The 22,702-nt window shown below is 38.2% G+C and overlaps 2 protein-coding genes across 5 annotated transcripts in view; one reads left to right on the forward strand and one right to left on the reverse strand.

The window, feature by feature from the left end:
- TRMT5 (tRNA methyltransferase 5) overlaps positions 1 to 22,702 on the forward strand; it is a 67,610-nt gene that overhangs the window by 22,806 nt on the left and 22,102 nt on the right. The gene's annotated exons all lie outside the window — the stretch shown is intronic.
- The window catches only part of SLC38A6 (solute carrier family 38 member 6), a 46,015-nt gene that overhangs the window by 8,015 nt on the left and 15,298 nt on the right, over positions 1 to 22,702 (reverse strand). For 2 of the 4 annotated variants that reach the window (XM_075104160.1, XM_075104163.1), the window contains exons 6-13: positions 17,725 to 17,803; positions 12,876 to 12,970; positions 12,347 to 12,405; positions 7,542 to 7,607; positions 7,299 to 7,352; positions 5,690 to 5,769; positions 3,798 to 3,898; positions 288 to 412 (exon numbers count right to left, since the gene is read on the reverse strand). In XM_075104160.1, coding sequence (XP_074960261.1) covers positions 288 to 412; positions 3,798 to 3,898; positions 5,690 to 5,769; positions 7,299 to 7,352; positions 7,542 to 7,607; positions 12,347 to 12,405; positions 12,876 to 12,970; positions 17,725 to 17,803 — 659 coding nt within the window. The remainder of the gene's footprint in view (positions 1 to 287; positions 413 to 3,797; positions 3,899 to 5,689; positions 5,770 to 7,298; positions 7,353 to 7,541; positions 7,608 to 12,346; positions 12,406 to 12,875; positions 12,971 to 17,724; positions 17,804 to 22,702) is intronic. The other 2 variants (XM_075104161.1, XM_075104162.1) reach the window with 1 other exon arrangement.

The following is a 22,702-nucleotide window of genomic DNA, read 5'->3' on the forward strand; positions in this document are numbered from 1 at the left end:
GGAAAAAAATCAAACTAAATAAACTTTAGAAGTTCTGAACTCTCTAAATTAAAAACAATGCTGTGGGCTAGTTTTAATCTGAAATCCGTCTCAAGAGCACAAATTAGCTTAGTGGTTAGTTGTTATTTTGGAGCTCTCATGGAACATATGCAAATATGTGGTCTTTGATCAATCACTTGACAAGTGAATAAGATACACAAGACTAGATGTGACTCAAATATTGCAGTCTGCAAAGCATTAGCATTACCATTGCTTACGCCAGCTTCAAAATGTTTAGGAATACTTACTGGGAAATGGATTAGAGGGACTGTCAAAAGCACAGCAAACAGTATGGCTACTTTAACAGTCATGATAAGAATATCATGCGGCAGGTACTTGCTGTAACCTTGTAGCAATTCAGAGTCCACTTTGTCTGAAAACCAGAAAAATTAATTGGTTTGTTAATCATTTGGCAATATGCAAGGTAAAATTTCATGATTCTAATTTAAAGGAAGAAAGAAACATTCAAAACTATACTAGCATATGTGCTTTTGCTGGCTATGGTTAGCAATGTACTGCTGGGTGACACAGAGAAGGATAACTAGTATCAGTTATACTTCTAAAAAATATTTCTTTAAAAAAAGAGAAAAAAAAACAACAACCAAAAAATCCAAAATTATTGACAATTGACAGATTTTTTCCTATGCCAAATGAGTAAACACATGCAACACAAGGACCCCCGAAGGCTGTCACTTTGGATTCTTACAGCACCCAGAGAACAATCGAGGACTGCACCGGCAACACACCGAACCAGGCCAAACACTTTCAAACGACAGCTCTGTTTTCTCCAGCAGCAATCCCATGCGCTATCCGCCTTGTGCGTATTTAGCTTTGCAAAACCAACTCTACCGTGGGATTACTATAGTATCCTATACCATGGGTACACTATCGTGAGCGTTACTTTTATGCTTTTCAAGGCAGAAATGGGGCACAAAGTGATGAGTCAGCGATGAATCCTTCACATTTGATTTTTGCCCTTTTAAGTGAAAAGTTTCACTAAGTTAACAGCAAAAGTCAGAGCCTGAAAGCAGTCTGCTACCCCGACTCTTTTTTGGCATACCCTGACTCTGTGCTTTTTTGGACTTCAGAATGGTCCAAAATTTCCAAAGTCCAGTCTCTGTATGAAGTTTCAAATTCACAGAAAACAGAATACACCATCTGAACCACAAAAAGATGAAGCATGTCTCATTTCAAAGAGGGAACTCTTTTTTTGTTTTCAATTTAAAATAAAATGTCTTACATTTTCTCAGACTGGTGTTTTACGAACAGGGAACAGATCTCCTTATTTAAAGAAATAAGTTAATTAAAGAAGACGACCAAAAAGTGAAAAAAGGAGAAGCAGCTTGCAAGGGCGGGAGGGCGGGAAATCTTTTGCAGACATCCACTGTTGGTTCCAGTGTTTTAGGCTCTTGAGACTAAGACTGACTAAAAGAAATCAGGCTTGCAGAAAACCAGAAAGGTTCCTAAAAGACTAGGGTCAAGACAGGGTCTTGTCCCAAAGAAATCATGACGGCGAAGGTAATGGGAACCGGGGTGATTTCTAGAACTACTGCCGTTTTTCATTATTTCCCCCCCCTCTTTTTTTTTTTTAACTTCTTGTTGAGATCTCATCTGCAGACAGATGGTTATCCCACGCTGCCTGCTGAATCTCTCAAACTCTCAGAGTGGCACTCGAAACTATATTTTCCTATAAACCACATGGAGACAGTTAGGAAACAGTAATAGTGGCCTACATGCTATTAGGGGTTTCATGACTTCCCATACAATTTTTTCAAAGGATTTTGAGCGTCAAGGGAACATTTTCAGACAGTTATGGTCAGACATACACTTATACTTGAGGAACAAAGGTGCAAAATTCCCTAGAAATTTGGACTTATTAGCTGCTGAAAGCCAACATTCTTGGTGCTTTGTCAGACACTATCTCAACCCCACGATCAAGAAATATAAAACATTCTGAAAGGAGAGGAAACCCTAAGAGAACCCTTCTGTCTTACTGCCTTACTGTCCCTCATAAGAATTTTTATTCATTCCAATCAACACAGGTTAGCATGTGGTCATCTCATAGAAAGGGTGCATTTTCAGGAGACATTGGAAGAGTCCTCACAGGTGACTGTGATGCATTTATGTGATGGAATTTGTAGGCATTACTCCAGAAGACAGTTAGATTACCAAGCAAGAGGTGACTCAATTCAACAATGCTTGCTACATGAGCAAAACACACCAATAACACAAATTTAAAGCAGGATACACAGAGCCAAATAACATTTCTTAGAAAAGGCATCACACTGTGACGTTATATGACAGGATACTAAAATTGCTGAATGAAATACACACTCGCCTCCACCTGCCAGGTTTATGATGGACCTTTAAAAAAAGCCACTACACAGATAAGGGTTCTGAAATCTTTCTGAGCATTTGGGAAATGCAAGAATATCAGACAAAGCTACCTGTGTTTAAACTCAACTAAAAATCTGTACCCAAAAGTATTCCAGAGTCCCAACGCAGTGTTATTAAACTGGTACTGAAACACGCTGCCGTGTAAGCTTTACAGCAAATGGAACTGAAAGATGTCTGTAGAATTTGGTAGGGCAAGTTTCATACCCTGCTTTCCTGTTTGGTCAATAAAAAGGTACGTTTACTTCATCAAGCACTACGTCAACAACATCTCTAAGAAATGTGTGTTTCTTGGTTCAGTTCATGTATCAGACATCACCTCTGGCTCAGAACAGCATGCAACACAGATTATTGCAGACAAGGAGCATGTGCTAGGAAGCCCAACTCAAACCTTATCCTTTTAAATTTTCAAATCCTCCCCTATTCTTTTGTTATTGCCCTCCACTGAAGTCAAGACACAAAACTAGATGGGCGCTTTCTCTGATTCAGACCTTCTAATTTTCTTATGTTCCTTGTTGATTTTTTTTCCAGAGTCCTTTAGTTTGTCTTTACATTACACATAAACAAAGGTATCATGAGGAAGTCACTTTGTGCCATCCTTTAAAATAAAGCTTTCCTAAATGGGATGATTCATGGGATTTTTTTTCCACTTCCAGAAGATTTCTAGGGAAATAGTTAGTGTTAGTTCCAATTAATTTGTAAAAAAAAAAAAACAACAAAACCAAACAAAAGAAAGAAGCCATACATACTTTGTACCCAAGCTGTATCAGACAAGGAAAATGTGCTGCAAACCTTCATGCCAACCTAACATATGGGCTAGCTTGCTGTGGGTCAAATTTCCCTCATAAAAGGCAGCAGCCCCAGGGCTACTTAGAGACTACAAATGTGCTGGGATATCACAGGGTTAATAAGTGATAAATGTTGCTGGAGGATACAGCCTTAGAACAGACCTTTCAGACTTGCTGGACAAGCAGACTATTATCAGATCTCAAAATTTCTGACAGACCATGACAAAACCATTCCCAGCTTTTAAGCTAAAGTATTATACAGTCCAACACGGAGTGGCAATCAGTGGCCTAATTACATAGCATTAGAGAACATCAACAGACCACCAGCCACAGTTCAGGGACCAATATCTTGTCTCTATAGCCTTTTAGGGCATAAACCCTGCAAAGTTTACCTACATTATACATTGAAAAGTAAATGAGACTGTAATACTTTGCGGTCTTAAGTCTTCACAGGAACAAGATTTCTGAGGATTCAAGTGTATCAATGCACAAATAAGCCTGAAGTACTCCAGACAGAATGCATTTATCATTTATTATTAGCCTTCATTCTAAAGGATACTTGAAGAATATACTTACCATAAAATGTCAGGTACCCAAACAGAGCAGACATAAAGTAAATTAGGAAACTCAGACCAATTCCTGTCACAGTTACATTCTGCATTCTACTTTTGGATGGACTAAAATGCAAAGAAAACCAGAAAATTAAATGTTGCTTAGTCTGTGTTGTGGACTATTAAACACAATGCAATTTACATTAAAAAAAAAATAGAAATAGCAGCTTGCCTTTCATAAGAAAGTATCCTCTTAATTTATGGCCACAAGAGTATTTGCTGAGGTCTGTGCTGTCAGTAACATTTAGGGGTTTTAAAAGTATTTTCAATCTGGTAATTAAAGGGCACTTTTCACGCAGACAACTAACACTGTCCCCATCCTGTAAGTAATTTAGATATACCAAAGTATTTTTTAAATGAAATTTTTGATTTATACAGCATGATACATATTCAGAGCCAGGAACAGAATCTGGGTCAAAAAAACCACTGAATCAGATGTGGCCAAATGCAGATTCAGTTACAGCAATAAAAATTAACTAGTAAGTACCTTAGCAAATGACCTTTTTTTCTCCAGATTGTCCAGGCCAGGACAATGTACTGACATTGATGATGGAACCATATTTGCTATTTTTCTCTCCTGTAAGAGAGGAAAAGCCAGTACAGACTAAAACTGTACACTTCCCACAAACATGAAGGCTACTTAGTTTGCATTGTCCAATGGCACTGACTACAAGAAGGGCTTGAAGGAGGTTCCAGGGAACTACAGGCCTGTCACTCTGACTTCGGTACCAGGGAAGGTTATGGAGCAGATCATCCTGAGTGCCATTACGTGGCACGTACAGGACAACCAGGGGATCAGGCCTAGCCAGCATGGATTTATGAAAGGCAAGTCTTGCTTGACTAACCTGATCTCCTTCTATGACAAGGGAAAGCCTGTGCATGTTATCGACCAAGAATTTAGTAAAGCCTTTGACATGGTTTCCCACAGCATTCTGCTGGAGAAACTGGCTGCTCATGACTTGGATGGGAGTATTCTTCACTGGGTAAAAAGTGGCTGGATGGCCAGGCCCAAAGAGTTGTGGTGACTGGAGTTAAATCCAGTTGGCAGCCAGTCACAAGTGGTGTTCCTCAGGGCTCAGTATTGGGGCCAGTTCTGTTTAATATCTTTATCTGGGTGAGGGGATTGATTGTGCCTTCAGTAAGCTTGCAGATGACACCAAATTGGGTGGGACTGTTGATCTGCCAAAGGGTAGGGAGGCTCTGCTGAGGGATCTGGACAGGTTGGATCGATAGGCCAAGGCCAACTGTATGGGGTTCAACAAGGCTCAGTGCCAGGTCCTGCACTTGGGTCACAACAACCCCATGCAATGCTAATGCTAATGCAGCGCTACAGGCTTGGGGCAGAGTGGCTAGAAAGCTGCCCAGCAGAGAAGGACCTGGGGTGTTAGTCGATAGCTGGCTGAACATGAGCCAGCAGTGTGCCCGGTGTACCTGAGAGGAGGTTGTAGTGAGGTGGGTGTTGGTATCTTCCCCCAAGTAACAAGCAACAGGACAACAGGAAATGGCCTCAAGTTGGGCCAGGGGAGGTTTATACTGGATACTAGGGAAAATTTCTTCACTAAAAAGGTGGTCAAGCATTGGAACAGGCTGCCCAGGGACATGGTTGAGTCACCGTGCCTGGAGGTATTTAAAAGACATGTAGATGTGGTGCTTAGGGACATGGTTTAGTGTTGGGCTTGGCAGTGCTGGATTAACGATTGGACTTGATGATCTTAAAGGTCTTTTCCAACCTAAATGATTCTAATGAATCCATTCTATGATTCTATGAAAATAAAAATTAGTCAAGAATAATTTAAGGAAAATATTACAGAAAGACTATCGTTATATGTTAATTTTGCACGTGTTTTCATACATTACCTTCGGAGCTCACAATAGATGGGTAAGACTGAGGTATGGCAGAGAAAAGAGAAGGCCATAGTTGGTATTGCATAAGCACTCTAAAACAGAAGAAAAACATCTTGTAGGTTGTTTGTTATTACAGATGGTTGGAAAAATATCTGGATGAATTCAGAATTCAGTTCAAGCGTTGGAAGTCAGTGGAAATTCTTCAACATCAATGCTTTGGGATAAATCTCCACGATACAAAATGGCATCTCTGAATCATTCCACAAAAAAATGGACCTTTCCAACTAGTATCTCTTCAAGTGGTGTTCATAGCTTCCTATTTCATGATTAGGAGAGGTCATACTGTCTATAAGCCAACAACTGAAAGATTCTTTTTAGCTATACTGAGGCCAAGTACTTACATAAAAAGAGTAGGATTTGCCCCACAGTCAGGGTATCATTCACAAAATTTTCCAAAAAGTTTTCTAAGTTCTAATATCCATAGCTACCTGTCAAATTATTGATTCCTTCATCCTGACTTCACCATTTTCTTATTACTCCTTTGCAAAAATTTGGATACAGCATCCAGAAAATATAACATGATTTGGCATCTGAAGTTTTAAGAAATTAAAGTTGCAGCCACACAATTAGTGGCATATTATTCCAAAAACTTGTAATAGAAGAGATGAATCATCCAGTATAGCTTACTTCAATTGCCAAGTGGAATAAGTTGAACTATGACAAACACTTTTGTGCTGACATAATCAGGCCCATACTGGTAAAAATATGCCACCTTCTATTGATAAAGTTGAAGTTGAAAAAGAAGTAAGGACAAGTCCCAAGATTATTCAAAGCACAAAAGGCCACACGAATGGCCAGGATCTCACAGTAGATACTTCTCGTCAAAGTAAAATTTCTTCTTTTAGAGATAACATTTGTCTCATGTTTGTGTTGCCCAGGTTGGTTGTTTTTCTTTTTTGTTTTTCTCTTTTTCTTGGGAGAGTGGGGGTAGATTTTGGTTTTTTCAGACAAAAACTGTGTCCCTCCTAAATTCCACTACGCTACAGGCCTATCCCAGATTTATCCTCCCCTTTTTCCCTTCCTCTACACAATACTTCCTCTTCTGCAAGCCTTGATGGGTGGTGACATGACTTAAAAGCCACATTAATTAACAAATACCACAGCTGGCATCCAATGAAATGCACAAGATTGCATTAGGCCTGAAGTATTAGCTTCAGGTAAGAAAAAACTACGGTTAGGTCCAGACAGTTTCAGGAAACCTATTCTACCTAGCCAGGAACCAAAAGAGTGCATACAGCCAAGCAGCACTGACTTCCAGCTGAGGGCATATTAAGTTGGCTGGATCCAACTGCATCATGAGGCTGACCACTGGTGCATCTGTTACACTTTATACTTTGGTCATATTTGCAAAATATTTTCAAAAATGCTAACTTGGACATCCAACCTTCACATAAAAAAAGAAAGAGTGAGAATGGATAACACTTGGCAGCAGGTATAGGAAATACTTCAGCAGCCTATAACTAGTTTTACAGAAGAATAGCTTACCCTGGATAGAGTTTAAGCCCCAATTCTTTAAAAACCAACCCCCCCTTTGAGTTTGCACATTGTTAATAGAGATTACCTCTTTTGAAAGATGAAAGAACTTTGCTTTACAATCCCCAGTAGAATTTGAAACCTGCAAGACATACATGCAAAAAATGGCTTAATGAAAGAATAAGCCCAAACCACAGAGATGAAACTTTTTGGTTTCTGTGATGATTAAGAAAAGAACTTAAATTACACGTAATTCTGAAAGTGTTAATGTAAAAAAGCCATTACAGTTACTAATAAAATTAAAAGAACTTCAAAACAGCATGCACTTTACCTGTAAAGTCTCTGTGGTGCTACTTAGAGGTAGAGGACAAGGGATTGACCATTTTTTAATCATAATCTGCAAAGACAGCATATTTAATGTATGCATGATACCCTAAAAATTGGTTTAAATTGAGATATACAGAGCTAAAATATCAGACTGTTGGTATACAAAGCAGGGAGCTACACCCATAGTAAATTAACAGGCTTGACTGGTAGATAGGCCACAAGAAGGGAACTTGACAGAAAATCTTGTCAGTACCATTCCATACAGCTGCTTACTCTGCACAGCTGGCAGCCTTATGGCATCCCTATCTGGAGGTGGTGCACTGAAATGAGCTCTGACATTAACTGAAATGCAACCAGCACTCTGCATTCACTCTGTATGTGCTCCACACTAACTGCCTCCCGTACAGAATAGCTGCTGTGTTAGCTATCCCAGGCTCTTTCCCTAAGTAGACAAGCCCTTAACAGAGATAGAGCAGAGCCTAGGGCTAATCTTAAAAGGCAGAAACATATGGTTTGGACTAGAAAGCAAAGGAAAAACAATAAATGCAATTATTGCCCCAGAATGTCACTGGGGCTTTAGCTACACCCTGCTGGTTTAGGGACTGCCAAGTAACAGGGCTGAAAATCAAAGGGAAATTAAAATAAGAAATGTTACCTCCTTTTTCAGGAGTCTAGTTTAAAATGATAGTTGAATTGCTCTCCTCACCCTAATTAATTTCCTATTGTAGTTGCCTGGCTTTAGAGGTTATAATTCTTTTGAAGCCTAGAGCAAATAATTACAAACTTAAAGACTCACATTCACAAGAATAATAAAATGGAAGAGAGCGCTTCTCCTGGCTCAGAGAAATACTTTTTGCTTGCAGCCAAGTGGTGTTTCCCAGAGGATAAGGATTAGATGCTCCCTCTTGTCACCAGAGCCAGGAGAAGCAAACAAATGCCACCTCCAGACAAAACGTGGGGAAAGGAAACTGCGGGTACACAGTACGCTGAGTCCATTGTGGCAATAACACGTCTTAAATTGCATGACTAAGAAAAACTAACTACAACTCAAAGTATGGAATTAGGTAGCAGCTTGCTCAATAGCAGTCTGCAAACTCTGTGAAAAAGGACTGTCAATGGAAATCCTCCAACCATGTTTCTAGCCCTAAACTGGCACTGCTTCGTACAGGAGATCTGTTCTTACCCACTTATTGACTGGCTAAACTGCCGCCTCTGTGCAGCGTGAACTGCAACCTCATCTGAGGAAGGGTGTAAGAAGGGACAAGAACATGCTGGTAGTAAGTATATCAAGAAGTCCAACCGAAGAGAGAGCAAGGGAGAAGGAGGAAAGGACCAAACACCAGCCTATAACTTGGGCCTGACTCTGCCACATGGGCTACCCTGGCTTCACCTCTTTCTTGTGCACTAAGCGGCAAGAAGCTACAAGCTGAGACACAGATGCAGACTGCTGCTGCAGTAGTACCACAACCATGGACACGTGGCTGTGTACCTCCTCAGCAAGCCGAAGCTTGTTGGCTAGCTGAAGACATTTATGAGGCTGAGCAAGAAGGCAAAATATTTTTTCTAGGAGATCTCTGTGTATTTAAAGGCACCCAGAGAGGGGAAAGAAAGAAGACGCTTTGAAGGCTCTGAGGTAGGTGGCTTTGTGGGAACTCTGGCTAAGGCTGGAATAGGCTTCCTGTGCAATGAAAAGGGACATGAAGCTACAGGGCAAGCTTTGGGGAAAGTAAAGCGTGCCTGGCAGCGGTGGAGGCAGGGTTTCCTGCAAGCTAAAGAGCAAAGATATATATAAACATTGCAGGGGGAGGACAAGACAAGACAAACATAAAAAACTGGATTACATTTTTCTAGAACTACATTAATACAGATTAAGAACAGACTGAAAATGGAAATAAAAGGAGACAAAATAAAATGCACTATGTGCATTTAAAGTCTGTAATTGTATTTTCCCACCTGCTTAATTACTCAAGTCTGTTTGTGTTTCCAATTTTAGTCTACTCCATATTTCTAATGAGGTGTCCCCCCCCAACAGGAAGAGATTTTTAAGTTAGCAGCACATCCCAGTTAGCTAAGCAGTCATGCAGACAGCGCAGACAATTTTCCTCTGGAACTTTAAGCCTGTTTCATATAAACATTTTCTTTTGAGTAAAGCAAAGATTTGGTTGTAAGTGAAAAAACCCTAAAACCTAAAGAGATTCTAGTGGAAATAGGGTATTTTAAGCCTACACCAAAAACGCTGCTAAAAAATAAAGTTAGAGGCTCAAAATGTTCTAATATTCTCAGTGATGTTGCTTTTTTGCATCCTGCGGAGGGAAAAGAGGAATCCCCTCATTCCAGCAGTACTGAAAACACTCAGCAAAGAGGGGCTCTCTGTGCATACCAACATCCATTACACACCGCAGGTTCCAAATCTGCATCACATTTTGTTCTGGCAACATAAACAAGGATTTAGAAAAATACCGTAAGGAATCATTAACACCTTTGTTGAACAAGCTACCAATAGGGCTGTCTCCACAAAAAACGAAAAAAGAAAAAAAAATGCCCTTCGCTAATATTCAATATAGCAAGGCAATAAAAAAAATGTTTAATGATCACATTTAATTTATTTTCACTTAGGATTCACGTCAGGAAAGTATTCAACAATGAGAAACAAAAGCTTCAGGACCTCACAGAATCTGGCTTTCAATTAATAGTTACATAGATTTGTTTTTCTTCCAGATCAGCTCATCTCAGTGTTTTCATCACTCTTTTCCAAGTGAGGACTATAACCAGTATATTAACTTTAAAGGAAAAGATACTGAGGCACAGAGAGGGACACGTGACTGCCAAAGCCCCACAGCAGAGCACAGAGGACAAAGAGTCGTCTCTAGACCTTTTGCTCAGTGCACTCACTAGACCATAGTGACCAAGACATATGCTGTCTATTGTACTTATCTTTTCTGCAGGCTGTATTCAAACTGTGGCTTGCTGGCAAAAAGCTGAACAGATGGTATGCACTTGAAAATGCACAGAATTATTGTATATGCAAAATATAAATGTATTACTTCCATATGACTAACACAGTTTTCTTCTGGAACAAATTAAAACATATCTGCCATACAGAAATTAACATTGTGCAAACTAAAACACCATTTCAACAGCACATATCACCCACTTCAAAGCATTAGATATGAAAACTAAACCGCAGTCAATGCCCTTGCATTTCAGTGCCTGAAGAAGTCAGAGAGAATGTGAAGGGTATTGGTTTTCTTTAAACATCCATAACGGCTTTTAAAAATGTTGACCTCAATTAGATTTACACAATTAGATGTGGCTGCTTCTTTGTCATTTAACAACAAAGAGTAAGCCTACAAATGTAGCCATTTAATAAGAAATCCAGTAGTCTGCGTACTCCTTCCTCAGTACTTTCTACCTACTTTTTTGATAGAGAATCAAAACTAAACCCTACCTTCAATCATCCCAGCTTGATATGTCTGCACGTGAATCTTGCTTACACACTTGCTTATTCTGAGCCCAAAATTGTTTTCAAATGCATCCACCCATTACAACAGCTTTCTTCAGAGATGCATACACATTCCCACTGAAATCTAGCTGAACTTGCTTTAAAACTCGTGCAACCAGCTTTAGACAAAGGCCTATTTCAGCATTATAGTTAGTGCTTTTTTTTTTTTTAAAGATAAATTTTAGGAGAGAGGTCAAAAGTTAAAGTAATTTATAAATATTACGAATTAATTTCCATTAGCTCTGGAGAGGCTGTAGCTGCTCCACAATGCTCAGCTTAGGAAGAACACTTCCCAAGGTCCTACAAACACTTCAGTTCTCCAGGGACACCCTCGGGAGATGTTTTGACAGCTTTGAAGTTTGGTTTTATCACATGGTTTAGTTCCTAATGGATTGCCTTGGTCTCTTGGATGGCATGTTTGTTCAACTTGCCTTCACCTCTGTTTATCCCTTTGTAAAACAGGTATTAAATGCAAGTCAATGCAAGCCAGAAAGACAGGGGAAAGGGGGAACGTTTTCCTGGGCTCCCAAGTAAGATTCTTGTTTCTACACCCAGATAACAGTGCGAGTTGCTTGCTTGTACTACATATTACACGTGCATTAACATACTATTTCCCTGTAAAAAGAAAAATAGTGCAACTTAGAGGCACATTTTCCCTCTCAGATCTGCCTAGCAGGTCTCACTTTTGGTATTTGGAAACATCTACCTCAGAGGGGCCTTGAGAGGGTGAACATCAGGGTCAAAAACACCCATATGGCTCAGAGAAAAGAACTTTTCCTTTCAGCGGGAAAGAATAATAAGGTCATTGACGTATTAATGAATCTTGTAAACTGCCTTAATGAAGTTCTAGTTTTCTTTGCCTTTTTTTGAACTCTGTCACTTCATTATACATGTAAATTTAATTTATTTGGAGTATATTAAATTTTCTTCTGCACTAGTTGCTGTAAGTAATAGTTAGAAGCTAAGAAAACAGAATTCCATTTCACTACTAGTAGGGAAGCGAAAGTGTATGTGCCAGCTCCCTTCACCGCACTGTCAGCAAAACAAAAATATTGTTACATTTACCAGTCCAAAATATAATTATTTTAAATCTTTTCACATGCTTGAAAGTTCATATACATTTCCATGGCTCAGCAAAACAAATGTAATTTGTCCATGCAGCACATACTGAATTTAAGGAAAACTCTAAATTTCACATAAAACGTTAAGGGGGGAGGGGAAGACAATTCATTTCAAAACAGGCTTATGAAAACATTCAAACAATAACAAAAAAAACCAGATAAGCTGCGCACAGATTTTTAACTTACCACAAGAGCAAAGTACACCATAAAGAAAAATGATAAACTACTTGTGTAGCCAAGAAAGCCTGTAAAATAACAGTAAAAATAAAAGAGAATTTATAAGGAAAGTGATCCTAATGTACAGCTAAAGCTTTACATTTTAGGCATGTTTTCTATTACAGTGCTTGGTATCTGGGGCTTAGGACTCAGAATAACAACATTCCAACTGCCTGTCACAGATCATTTATGTAGTTTTGTAGGGCAGAATTAGAACTGGCTTACCACTAATGGCACGCTGTAAGTAAATGCAGCTCTTTAATGTTCTGCTGTAAAGATTTTATTTTAGTATTGCAGACAAAATACTACTGCAACCCAAGTAATAGGTTAACTAGGCAGGGCTGGAAGGCAGAACACACTACAACAACTTCAGTAATCCCCACCATCAGCAGCCCCCTGCCAGTTAAAATAAATAAATAACCCATTAAGGTTTTAAGGTCTTCAACAGTAATTGCTACTAAAGTAGAATAATATTCGCTTCTCTCCTTTAATTACTCACCAATTTTAGGAAGAAGCGCAAGAGGAAAAACAATGCAGACTGAAGTAATCAGCAGCAGCAGCCTCCCATCAAGGTACCAAGACCTGTTGGAACATCTGTTTACGACTGATACCAAACTCAAGAGTCCTGAAATACATGTCCTACTCTAAAACCGTGATCTTAGACAAAATACCCACTAGGACAAGAAAAATAAATAATTTCCAGTCTCACATGCTATTTACAAGAATTTGTGTTCCTGCTTGCTATATTGTGATATAAAATAGAGTTCCCAGATAACGAGGAAGCAGAGCACCATCCCATAACAAACCAGCATGGCAGGCAGGGTTCCCCAGGCAAGTGTCTGCACGGATCAGAGGTCTGACGTGTGTGAAGTTATTTCTCAGCAACACACTATGCAAATCCCTGCCTTTATTCAAAGCAATGATCAAAGGGAAGGCCATTTCATACTCTACAAATTTCCAATAGAAGTACTTACACAGTACACTACATGTATCTTGAATTGGATTACAACGAGTCGTGTATTTACACAACTAGAAGAAACAGCACCCTTAATTCCTACCTGCTGCTGAACTTCCCTTCCATTTTATTACTCCTATATGACTTTAGTTTCTTACCATTTCCAAGAGGTGTGAAACAGACATCTAAGCTACCCAACCTAGTTGTTTGGAAATTCAGTTATGTTTTCAAAACATACCAACTTTCTCTTCTGCCCAAGTTTCATTACACCTATCATCACAGCACTCAAATAATAGAAGAAAACAAGTAAATCAACCACCAGTTAACTCGAAATGATGTCTGATGTCCAGGGGTGATATAAGAAAGAACAGCAATAAAGAACTTTCTTATCTTTAACTTTGCACAAAGTGATCACTTATTCTTTGCATACATCCACACCAAGATTAAAGGACAGAAGGGATGGAAATAATGCTAAAGAAATCTGCTAGAATGTTTATACATAACACTATACATATTAAAAAAGCGTTGTAGAAGCAGATGAAGTCTTAATGCATTTAAAATCTGTTCCAAGTATCAAAATCTCATCTCCAGACTGATGAAAGTACAGATGTATAAGTTGTTAAGAAACAGAAACATCTTGAGGGTGGCTCCCCCTAACTTGGTAATAACCATATCCTGTACTGATAAACATCTTGCACATCAGCCTCCGACTTTACTACCTATAAACACCTTGGCCTTTGACCTTCAAGTTTATTTAGTCCAGGATATGGTTAGCACCTAATAAACAGGCAGCACCTCAGGTTATCATAAGGAAAGTAGTGTAACACCTGTGTTAAAGAAAAATTACCATATACCTATATTAGCTACTGTCATACATCATCGACAACCACTTGAGTCACTAATTCAGAAAAATACATAATAAAAATGAACAGAGAAATCTCAAGGTTGAGGGGATCTTAACCACATCAAAAATCAAAGTAACACTTAAGTAACAATGTCCATATTAAAAACTACTCAAAATACATCACTCTTCAAAAAAAAAAAAAAAAGTATTACTAGCCCAGGTCTGCTACTGCTACAGTGAAAAACTGACTTTGCCAAGATCAGATCCCTGCTGTAGTATTCTTCATGTTGTCAACATCTAGCATTCACATATTTTTAAACTTTCTCTGTCTTTTTAGTATGGTGGATGTTCAGATTAGGAGGAACAGTATCATAGCAGTAGCCAAACATATAATGAGTGCTACACCCTGTGTACAGGTGGGACCTCTGATTTAAGCCTCCCGATTCTAAGCATGCAGCAAATCCACCGTTGCCATCGTAGCTCACAAGCTTGACAGGCCAGAGAAAGAATTATTTTGGTTATTTTATGGTAAATGAAAAAACACTGGGGGCGAGGGGGAAAAGAGAGAGGAAAACTGCAATGAGATGATAGGAAGGATAAAAAATAATTTTGTAAACTGCTTAATTTTGGAATACTAATTCTGTTATTTAAAAAGATCTCAGAAAACTGAATAGTGGACCGTTTACTGGTTATTGAAAAATATGACAAATTTTTTCCCAAAATACTGTTGTTGAAATACACTTATTTTCCAAAGGCAGAATAAATGTTTTGATATCGCCTTTAAAATCAGTTTGATCTACAAATTTAATCCTATATGATAAAAGTGTTCCAAGTCTGAAATATGCAATATAAATCCTTGACTCTACTGAAAATGCTTTGGCATGCAGATGTTCCTCCTCCCTCCTCCATATTTTAACTAAAAGCAGACATTTATAAATCGCTTTAATTTCATTCCTGAATGCAACAGGACAAGAGATTCATATGTTCTAAATTAGGATCTTACTCTCAGTCCATATCAATTATATAACACACAAGCAAGACAACTTAATTGCATCAATCATATCCTCCTGACAGGGTCATTAAATGTTAACAGAGGGCTCACAAATTACAACTTTTTAACACAACCCTCATTTGAAACTACATTCATGTCATCAGAACTATGTGGAATTCTTGTCATGCAGACAGATTGAAACATCTCAACTTGCAATTAACAAGTGTTCCTATTGTATGTTTTTGTTTTTTAAGAAAGACATGAAGATGTATTGCACACTGGCTCTGAGCCTTTCAAACACATGCACACCTGCTAACCTTTATCTATGAAAATAATTCAATGCGCAAAACATTCTTTAACTGGCTTTCCCCAAAGTATGCCTTGCAATGGTATATGCATATAAACTATCTGTGAAAAATATTTTAACTGACACATTTGATACATTCTAACTACAGTTAAAGATAAATTCTGCACCCAAATGAAAAGGTATCAAATCCTATAATGACTTAACAAGAACGGAACAGTCATGGAACCACATCTGGAAACAAGTGGTCCAGTTAAAATAGTTTAATCAAACTAATTTACGCCCTTCGCATAAATAAGTTGCTACTTAGGCTTGATATTTGATTACCTAGTTCTGTTGAATAATTTCCTACAGTTTAAAAACTCTGTTAGTGAAAAACTACTCTCAGCATCTGTGGAGAAATACACAGAAGCAAAAGATTGAGGTCTACCACGGCAATTAATATGGCAAAATATATGAAATATAGATGTGGGCAGAGATGGTCATGCAGCTGGCTCTTTGTTCGGGCAAAGAACAGAGGAGTCATACTGTGTCAAAGAAACATATATCAATGGAAGAACTCCCAGTTACAGGGGCAGAAACAGGACAAGACTCAGGAATACTAACCACAGCTCAAGCAGTAAGTTGACTGTCAGCCTAGGGACAACTTCAGCTCTTTCTAAATGCAAAATTGAACTTCACTCCCATCTCAAGCTGTAACTTCAACTAAGGAAGAAGTACAGAAGGAGGCAGTGACAGCGCACTGAGAACTACCATGGCTCAGATGATTTGTAATAACCAGTGCAGCCACTGTAACCTGTCTGCGACTTCACCAGTGTTCGCATCCAGGTGATCTGCACCAGGACCGCGAACAACAGCCAAAGCTGGTAGGAGTGTTGTCAAATAGGCACCTTAATAAATAAGTTGTTTATACCCTTTGAGCGGTACGCACACATGCGGGACCTCCAGATTCTACCTGTTATGAGTGTTTATAAGCTGTTTGTTTAAAAGTGTATCTTTGTTGGGAAAAGTCACTTTGCATAAACAGCTGACATAAAATTAAAAACATTAGTAAGTGATGTTCTGTGCTAAATTTGGGGACAGACAGACTGGAACACACACGCAGCAGATACAGCAACAGGCTCAATGCTACTGCATATGGAGAGTGGAGTTAGAAGTACGATCTTGAAGGTGCTAGCACCCAAATGAAAAGCTGATGACGATCACAGCTGGAAAACATACATTAGCAGACTAAAAATTACATATACACATAAAACATAATAGTTTTTAAAAAAAGCCCCTTACTAAAACCATGTTATCACAAGGGCTAGGAGGGCAGAAAGACAGAAAGGAAGACTACCACCACACTTTGTTTCTCAAAATGTTCATCATAAAATGGAAAAGTTATACATCACAGAATATAACATGACCTAAAGTACCTTCTAAAAAACAATTTCAAACTTAAAATTCACCCACAATATTCAGGAGTAATACAAGCATCACACAGCACTGGGACAATTTCACCACAGTTCAATCCAGAGAAAGTTTTGAGCTAAAAACATCTGAGAATAACTGTTCGGAAAAACAGCCGTAACACAATCTAAGGTACACTGTTACGAATGACAGCAGCACTGGAACAGATTGAACAAGATATTTCAGTGCTGAAGCTGCAATGTTTGTCTTAGCACAGGCACAGATTTCTCGGGGCAGTTCTGACAGAAATCTGAGGGACACACCTCACATACAGCTTTATAGCTCAACTGCAAAGAATAATTTCTTTACTGGGAGCCAAGTTACAGAATTATAAACCAACTCTGGAAACCTGGCTTTTTTCCCAAGACAAGTCCAATTACTGGAGCAAGACAACAAAATATTTAAATTTAAATGTCTGCCGGTTTTTGTACTGTGGTTTTGAAATACGTGAAGTGATAACATGACAGCAGTTTAAATGTTTCTCCTGCTCTCCCTCCTGTCCCCCCTTGCTTCCCCTTTTAAATTTTTACAGAAGGGAGATTTCTGTAGATGGAGTTTTGCCACTGACTTTAATGTCGTCTGATGGGAAATTGCTATGAGGAAAGTATCACGCTCTGTGTGTGTGTGCGCTGCAGAATGTTTGCACATGCCAAATACATTTCATATTCCACAAACTCCTGTATATAACTCATTTTTTAGCATGTGAGATCAGAGGGAAGTGTCAGTACCCATCTCTTTAAGCAGTCCCGAACCACTTTCTCCTTCAAGACAAATACAGAACGTATGAAGCATTTTTCCTTACCCACTCTCGTCTCCACTTAAGAACCCCGCAACAGCACCAGGAAGTTCAGATTTAACAATTAAAAGATAAGATGACATAGCTGCAAAGAGAAACAGAGGAGATTTAGTAGAGGAATACCAGTATCTCTGGTTGGAACAACTAGCACAGCTTAACTAGAGTGGTTACGACTAGAACATCTCGGCTATATATTAGACACCACAGCACCAGAATCAGGGTTTGTTTTCTTATATACTTCCTTTAAAAATAGCTGCAAATCCCTGAGTATTGTACTGATGTTAGCTAATGCCTCCAAAGAGACTGTTACGATGTGAGTCTTGAAACAAGGAAAACATAATGCAAAGGACTAAAAGGCAGAACAATATATTTGCCTGACCTTTTACCTGGGAATATGGACCTACAGGCTAGAGACAGACTACAAGGCTGCAGAACTTCTTCTTCTTTACTCCGTATAAGACATTGTTAACGACAAGGGTAAATAATAAGGTTTGTTTCTATCAATACTTTTTTTTTTTTTAGACTCAGTTTTTATAGTTGCTCAGCTGCACTAAATAAATCTATGACAGAAATTTGAAGACAAGAATAGGACTTGAAAGGTTCTTTATATACTGGATGCTTCGGCCCTCGGAAGTAAGAGGATTATCAGTGACAGATCTCCACTTCTCATGCTAAACCCACTGCCAAGAAGAACCCAACAACAATGTAAAGTGCAAAACCATACAGGAACTGCAAATCAGAGGAGATATCTTTAGTTACTCTTATAGGACCGTCAACTTGAAATTAAGCATTTGTAATTCTATTCAGAAAAGTGCCATGATGCATACACGTCAATCCAAAAGCTACTTCACTGGATCACTCTTCTCCTTTACTATGTAAAATGATCTAAGGCATGAATGAGAGGTTTTTTTAATTACAACTTATACTGATACCTTCTCATACCGTTCATGTGGCTTTTTTTACATAAGCACCAAGTATCTATATGAGTCAAAAAACAGCAGAGAATTATTCAGAAAAAATCAAGCTTTACAAACAACTTCAAATATCGAAGCCTACATGAAACTTATTTCCATCCTTCAGCAGCAATTTTAGTAACATGTCAACAAAAGTTTAGTTACATTTAAAGCTTGACCAAAATTCATGTTGTATTCAGATTTTACTGTTCTGTATTTATTAATTCTTTAGAATTTTACCGTGATGTGTTTATTAATGCTTTAAAATGAAAACACAAATTTTAAGAGGTAAACCAGCAAACTTCCATAAGCTGATTTTTGAGCGTGGTTTGTTTTTTTTTTAAAGAATGTTTTGAACCTAAAAAAAACCATGTGGACTCACACACTGCTGCACTACAGCAGTTAATGTTAAATTTTGAAGAAAGGTAATGTGGTCTCTATAAAGAAAGCAAATTCTATTAATACAAAGTGACATCTACCTACCACAAGGTTAAATTAAAACCATTTGGTAGGTCACTAAATAAGGAAATATTCACTTCTTCATAATTAAAAGCTCTGTTTTTTCCAATATTCAAGTCTATTTCCCTGTTGACATGTAGTTGTTGATTGTGTCTGGTGAGGTATTTATTTGCTGTCCTGATTTTACTCTCCTATTTGCATACAACAGAATGTAGATTCAACCACAGAGAACCTTACAGCATACATAATTCTGAATCACCAGAATTTGTAAATAAATTAACACAATTTCTCACGCTAAGCTACAGGCTGATGCATATTTCACCCTAAGCAAAGACAGATTTTTAAAAAACTGGTGGGGGGAAGAAAATTCCTCTAAATGATAATTCAACTTTATTTCTCCATTAGCCTTCTTTCTTGTATTATACAACACTTTATACAAAAGCAAGTCAGAATTTTCATATTTATGTCCTTCAGAAAGATTTTAAAATTAGTTCTTTTGCAGCCTCAGCTGCAGAAAACTTCAAATTAATTTCCAGATCAAATTTCCTCCTAATATGCAATCTGTCACTCTTCCCTTGCATTCCTATTAGCCTCTGGCTAATCATTTGATCACTTATCCTTTGTTGTGTGCTTACTCTTTGTTTTTAAAAGAGGAGTCCTATTTCACTGAATTCCACTCCTAAGTAGGGAGCCAATCATGCACCAAGAAACTTGCACATGCTAAACATTTGTATGCATCTTTCTTCCTTTCTCCGGGCATATGGGAAACAATCTCACATAGTAGGATTTTTTCCCCCCAGTTTATATTCTCTTGTTTGTTCTACATTATGAAGAAAATAAATAATTAATCATTTTATTTATATTCTGATGCTTTTATAAGACATGAATCCCGACATAAACCTGAGCAGGACGCCCACACTAAATACAGTTTAAAAAGCCAAATCCTGCTTTTTCTTCACTTAACAAACACAGCTGTAATTCTCATGAGCAACAGCTCCTTGTAGCTTTACTCAGCATGAAAGAAGAGACACCGACCACTGTGTAATGCTCTGAAACACACTACAAAGTGAGCAAAGAACGTTCTTTGTCTTTTAAAGCTGAAACCAAAACAGTGAAGCATCTTGAAAAAGGGCAGAGCAACTTGAAAAAAAACTATCTCACGTAGGAAGAGAGTGCATACGGTATGACAGACAGAAAGTCATGTATCCTTTGCTCCAAATAAGAAATTTTACTTAACTTCCCTGACGGCTACCATGACAAAAGGCACGTCAAGTTATATTGTAAAAATTAAACATCAGCTATCCTTGGCAGCCTTAATGTATAACGGAAGGAAGAGATTACACAGTCACAAGGCTAAACTCTGACACAAGTACATACAACAAAAAGCATACCTTGTGCTTTGATTTATTCCACTTGGAAATAGCAACTTCCTCTGTCATTTTGAAAATAATTTAAATGTTTTAACGGCTAACTTTTAAGGCAACTTTTACCACATACAAAAATTACAATAAGTTTACATTCATCTTTAGAAGTCAAGCGTTCAAAAAGAATTAGCTAATGTCAGAAGCAACATTCCCTTCAGAGTTCGCCCCGTTTGCACGCACATAGCATGACAGAGCAGAACTTACTGCTCTTGCAACCTAGTCTCATTGCCTAAATTAAAAAAGAATGTTATGTTTTCTTCATGTCACCTTCTCTTGGCAATGTGAGCCACTGAATGAGACAGGCTTCCTGCAAAACAAATGGTGTACAATGACGTAGTCTGAGGCTTTATGCAACAAGTGCTGAACTACAACTACGTGAGCAACCCTCATTTAGTCGCTTCTCAGTTTTTAGGTCATAAGTTTGCATATATTATGTTATATTTAAATAATTTTCAGTACGCACCAAGAGCTACTTGATGGAAAACTAAGCAGGTTTGAACTTCTCAATAGACCTTCTCACAGAAATGCCATAAAACAGTATTCAGCAGAAATCAAAATTATATTACTACTGTATTATTCAGTAGGCTTACCACTGTCATGAAAGCAGCAAGAAATTACATTCCTAAAATATGTATCACTTGGCTACGTTCTGAAAACTTGGTATTATTAGCTCTGACAGAAAAAAAGATGTTCGTAAAATATAAAATAGGGTACTTGCCTTACACTTTTGTTATTATAACCTGTAGTGCCACCACGAGATATGACTCTCTAATAAATATACATACCATGCACACATTAGTCAGAATGTCCTTATTGTGCTACAGTATAGTTTAACACTGAGCACATGTGCCCCTACCTGAAAATACATTAGTTGCTGGAGAAAAGAGAAGTCAAGGTTATATTTTTTAAAACAATCCCCAAAATATCTCTTCTGAGGTAGCCCAATCTTAAAATCAAACATGTGAGTGGCTTTTTGGTTACCAGAAAAAGAAGTGTAGCTTCTCCTTATTATCCTACCACAAAAAGATCAATTGCTGAAGACCACAGCAACAATGCAAGAGAATACAAACATTAAACTTCTGGGTAAACATATAAATTATTCCTTCCTTAGAAAATGGCTGGCAGTAAATCCCTTCAAATCACTTTACTGAAGGGACTGAATCTAACTCTTCTGGTTAGTTTTTCCTGATCTACCACTGTAGCTCTTCATATTAGATTGCTATAAAGATGTCTTACATTATTAAGCACTGTGCAAAAACGGAACCAAGCTGCCCTCCAAACTTCCCAGGAGAAGATAGGGGCCTGGGGAAAAAAGAAATAGGTTCTATCAATACAGCCACACTGGCTACTTAAAAAAAGAGGTGTGCTGATTCAGGGCTTGGGACAAGCACACAGAGCAATGTCGATTCTCATCACGGGGAATACCAGATACGACACAGATTCCTCACAAATGCCTATAGATAATTAAGAGAAATTAAAATGCTTGTAACTCTTATCCTCTAAAGAGTTCAGTCAGCAAGATCTCTATTTTTCCCAAAACACTGAAAAGATTAGGAGCTGAAAGACAGAAATAGCAGAATAAATGCTACCGGTCGCTGCACACTCCAGCCCAACCGAGCTGGATCTTTCATAGCAACTGCACTGACAAACCCCTCTGGGCTTTGTGCCTCCCTTTGCTGGTGCGGAAGTTGTTTAAAATTGAATCTGTCCTAATCCAAACAATGTGACAAAGTTAAAAAGGAAAGCAGGGAAGGATTTCAAGAAAGAAAGTGAAACTAGAGAGAGGATTTTTGGCAAAATCCCATTTTTCCTGTCAAAGAATTAGAATGGAATAGCAAGATGGGAGGTACTTCAGTATTGCATCGAGTTCCTCGTCAATAATTTGAATTGTGGAAACATCAAGAATGAGGCATGGGTACCACTGAAAACCATCAACTATTTTAGCCCTCACATCATATAGCCTTAAGATTATGCTCTTTTGTTTTCATTTTGCAACAAATCCCCCACATATTCAATTATAACAAGTATCCCAATTACTTGATATATTGCTTTTAATATTTCCTCTTTGTAGAAGCTTGAAAATGGAAAAAAAATGTTGGGATCATTTATTTGTTTTTAAATCCAGATGTAGAAGGGAGTATGTGAAAG

The sequence above is a fragment of the Phalacrocorax aristotelis genome, chromosome 9, assembly GCF_949628215.1.
Source record: "Phalacrocorax aristotelis chromosome 9, bGulAri2.1, whole genome shotgun sequence".
NCBI lineage: Eukaryota > Metazoa > Chordata > Aves > Suliformes > Phalacrocoracidae > Phalacrocorax > Phalacrocorax aristotelis.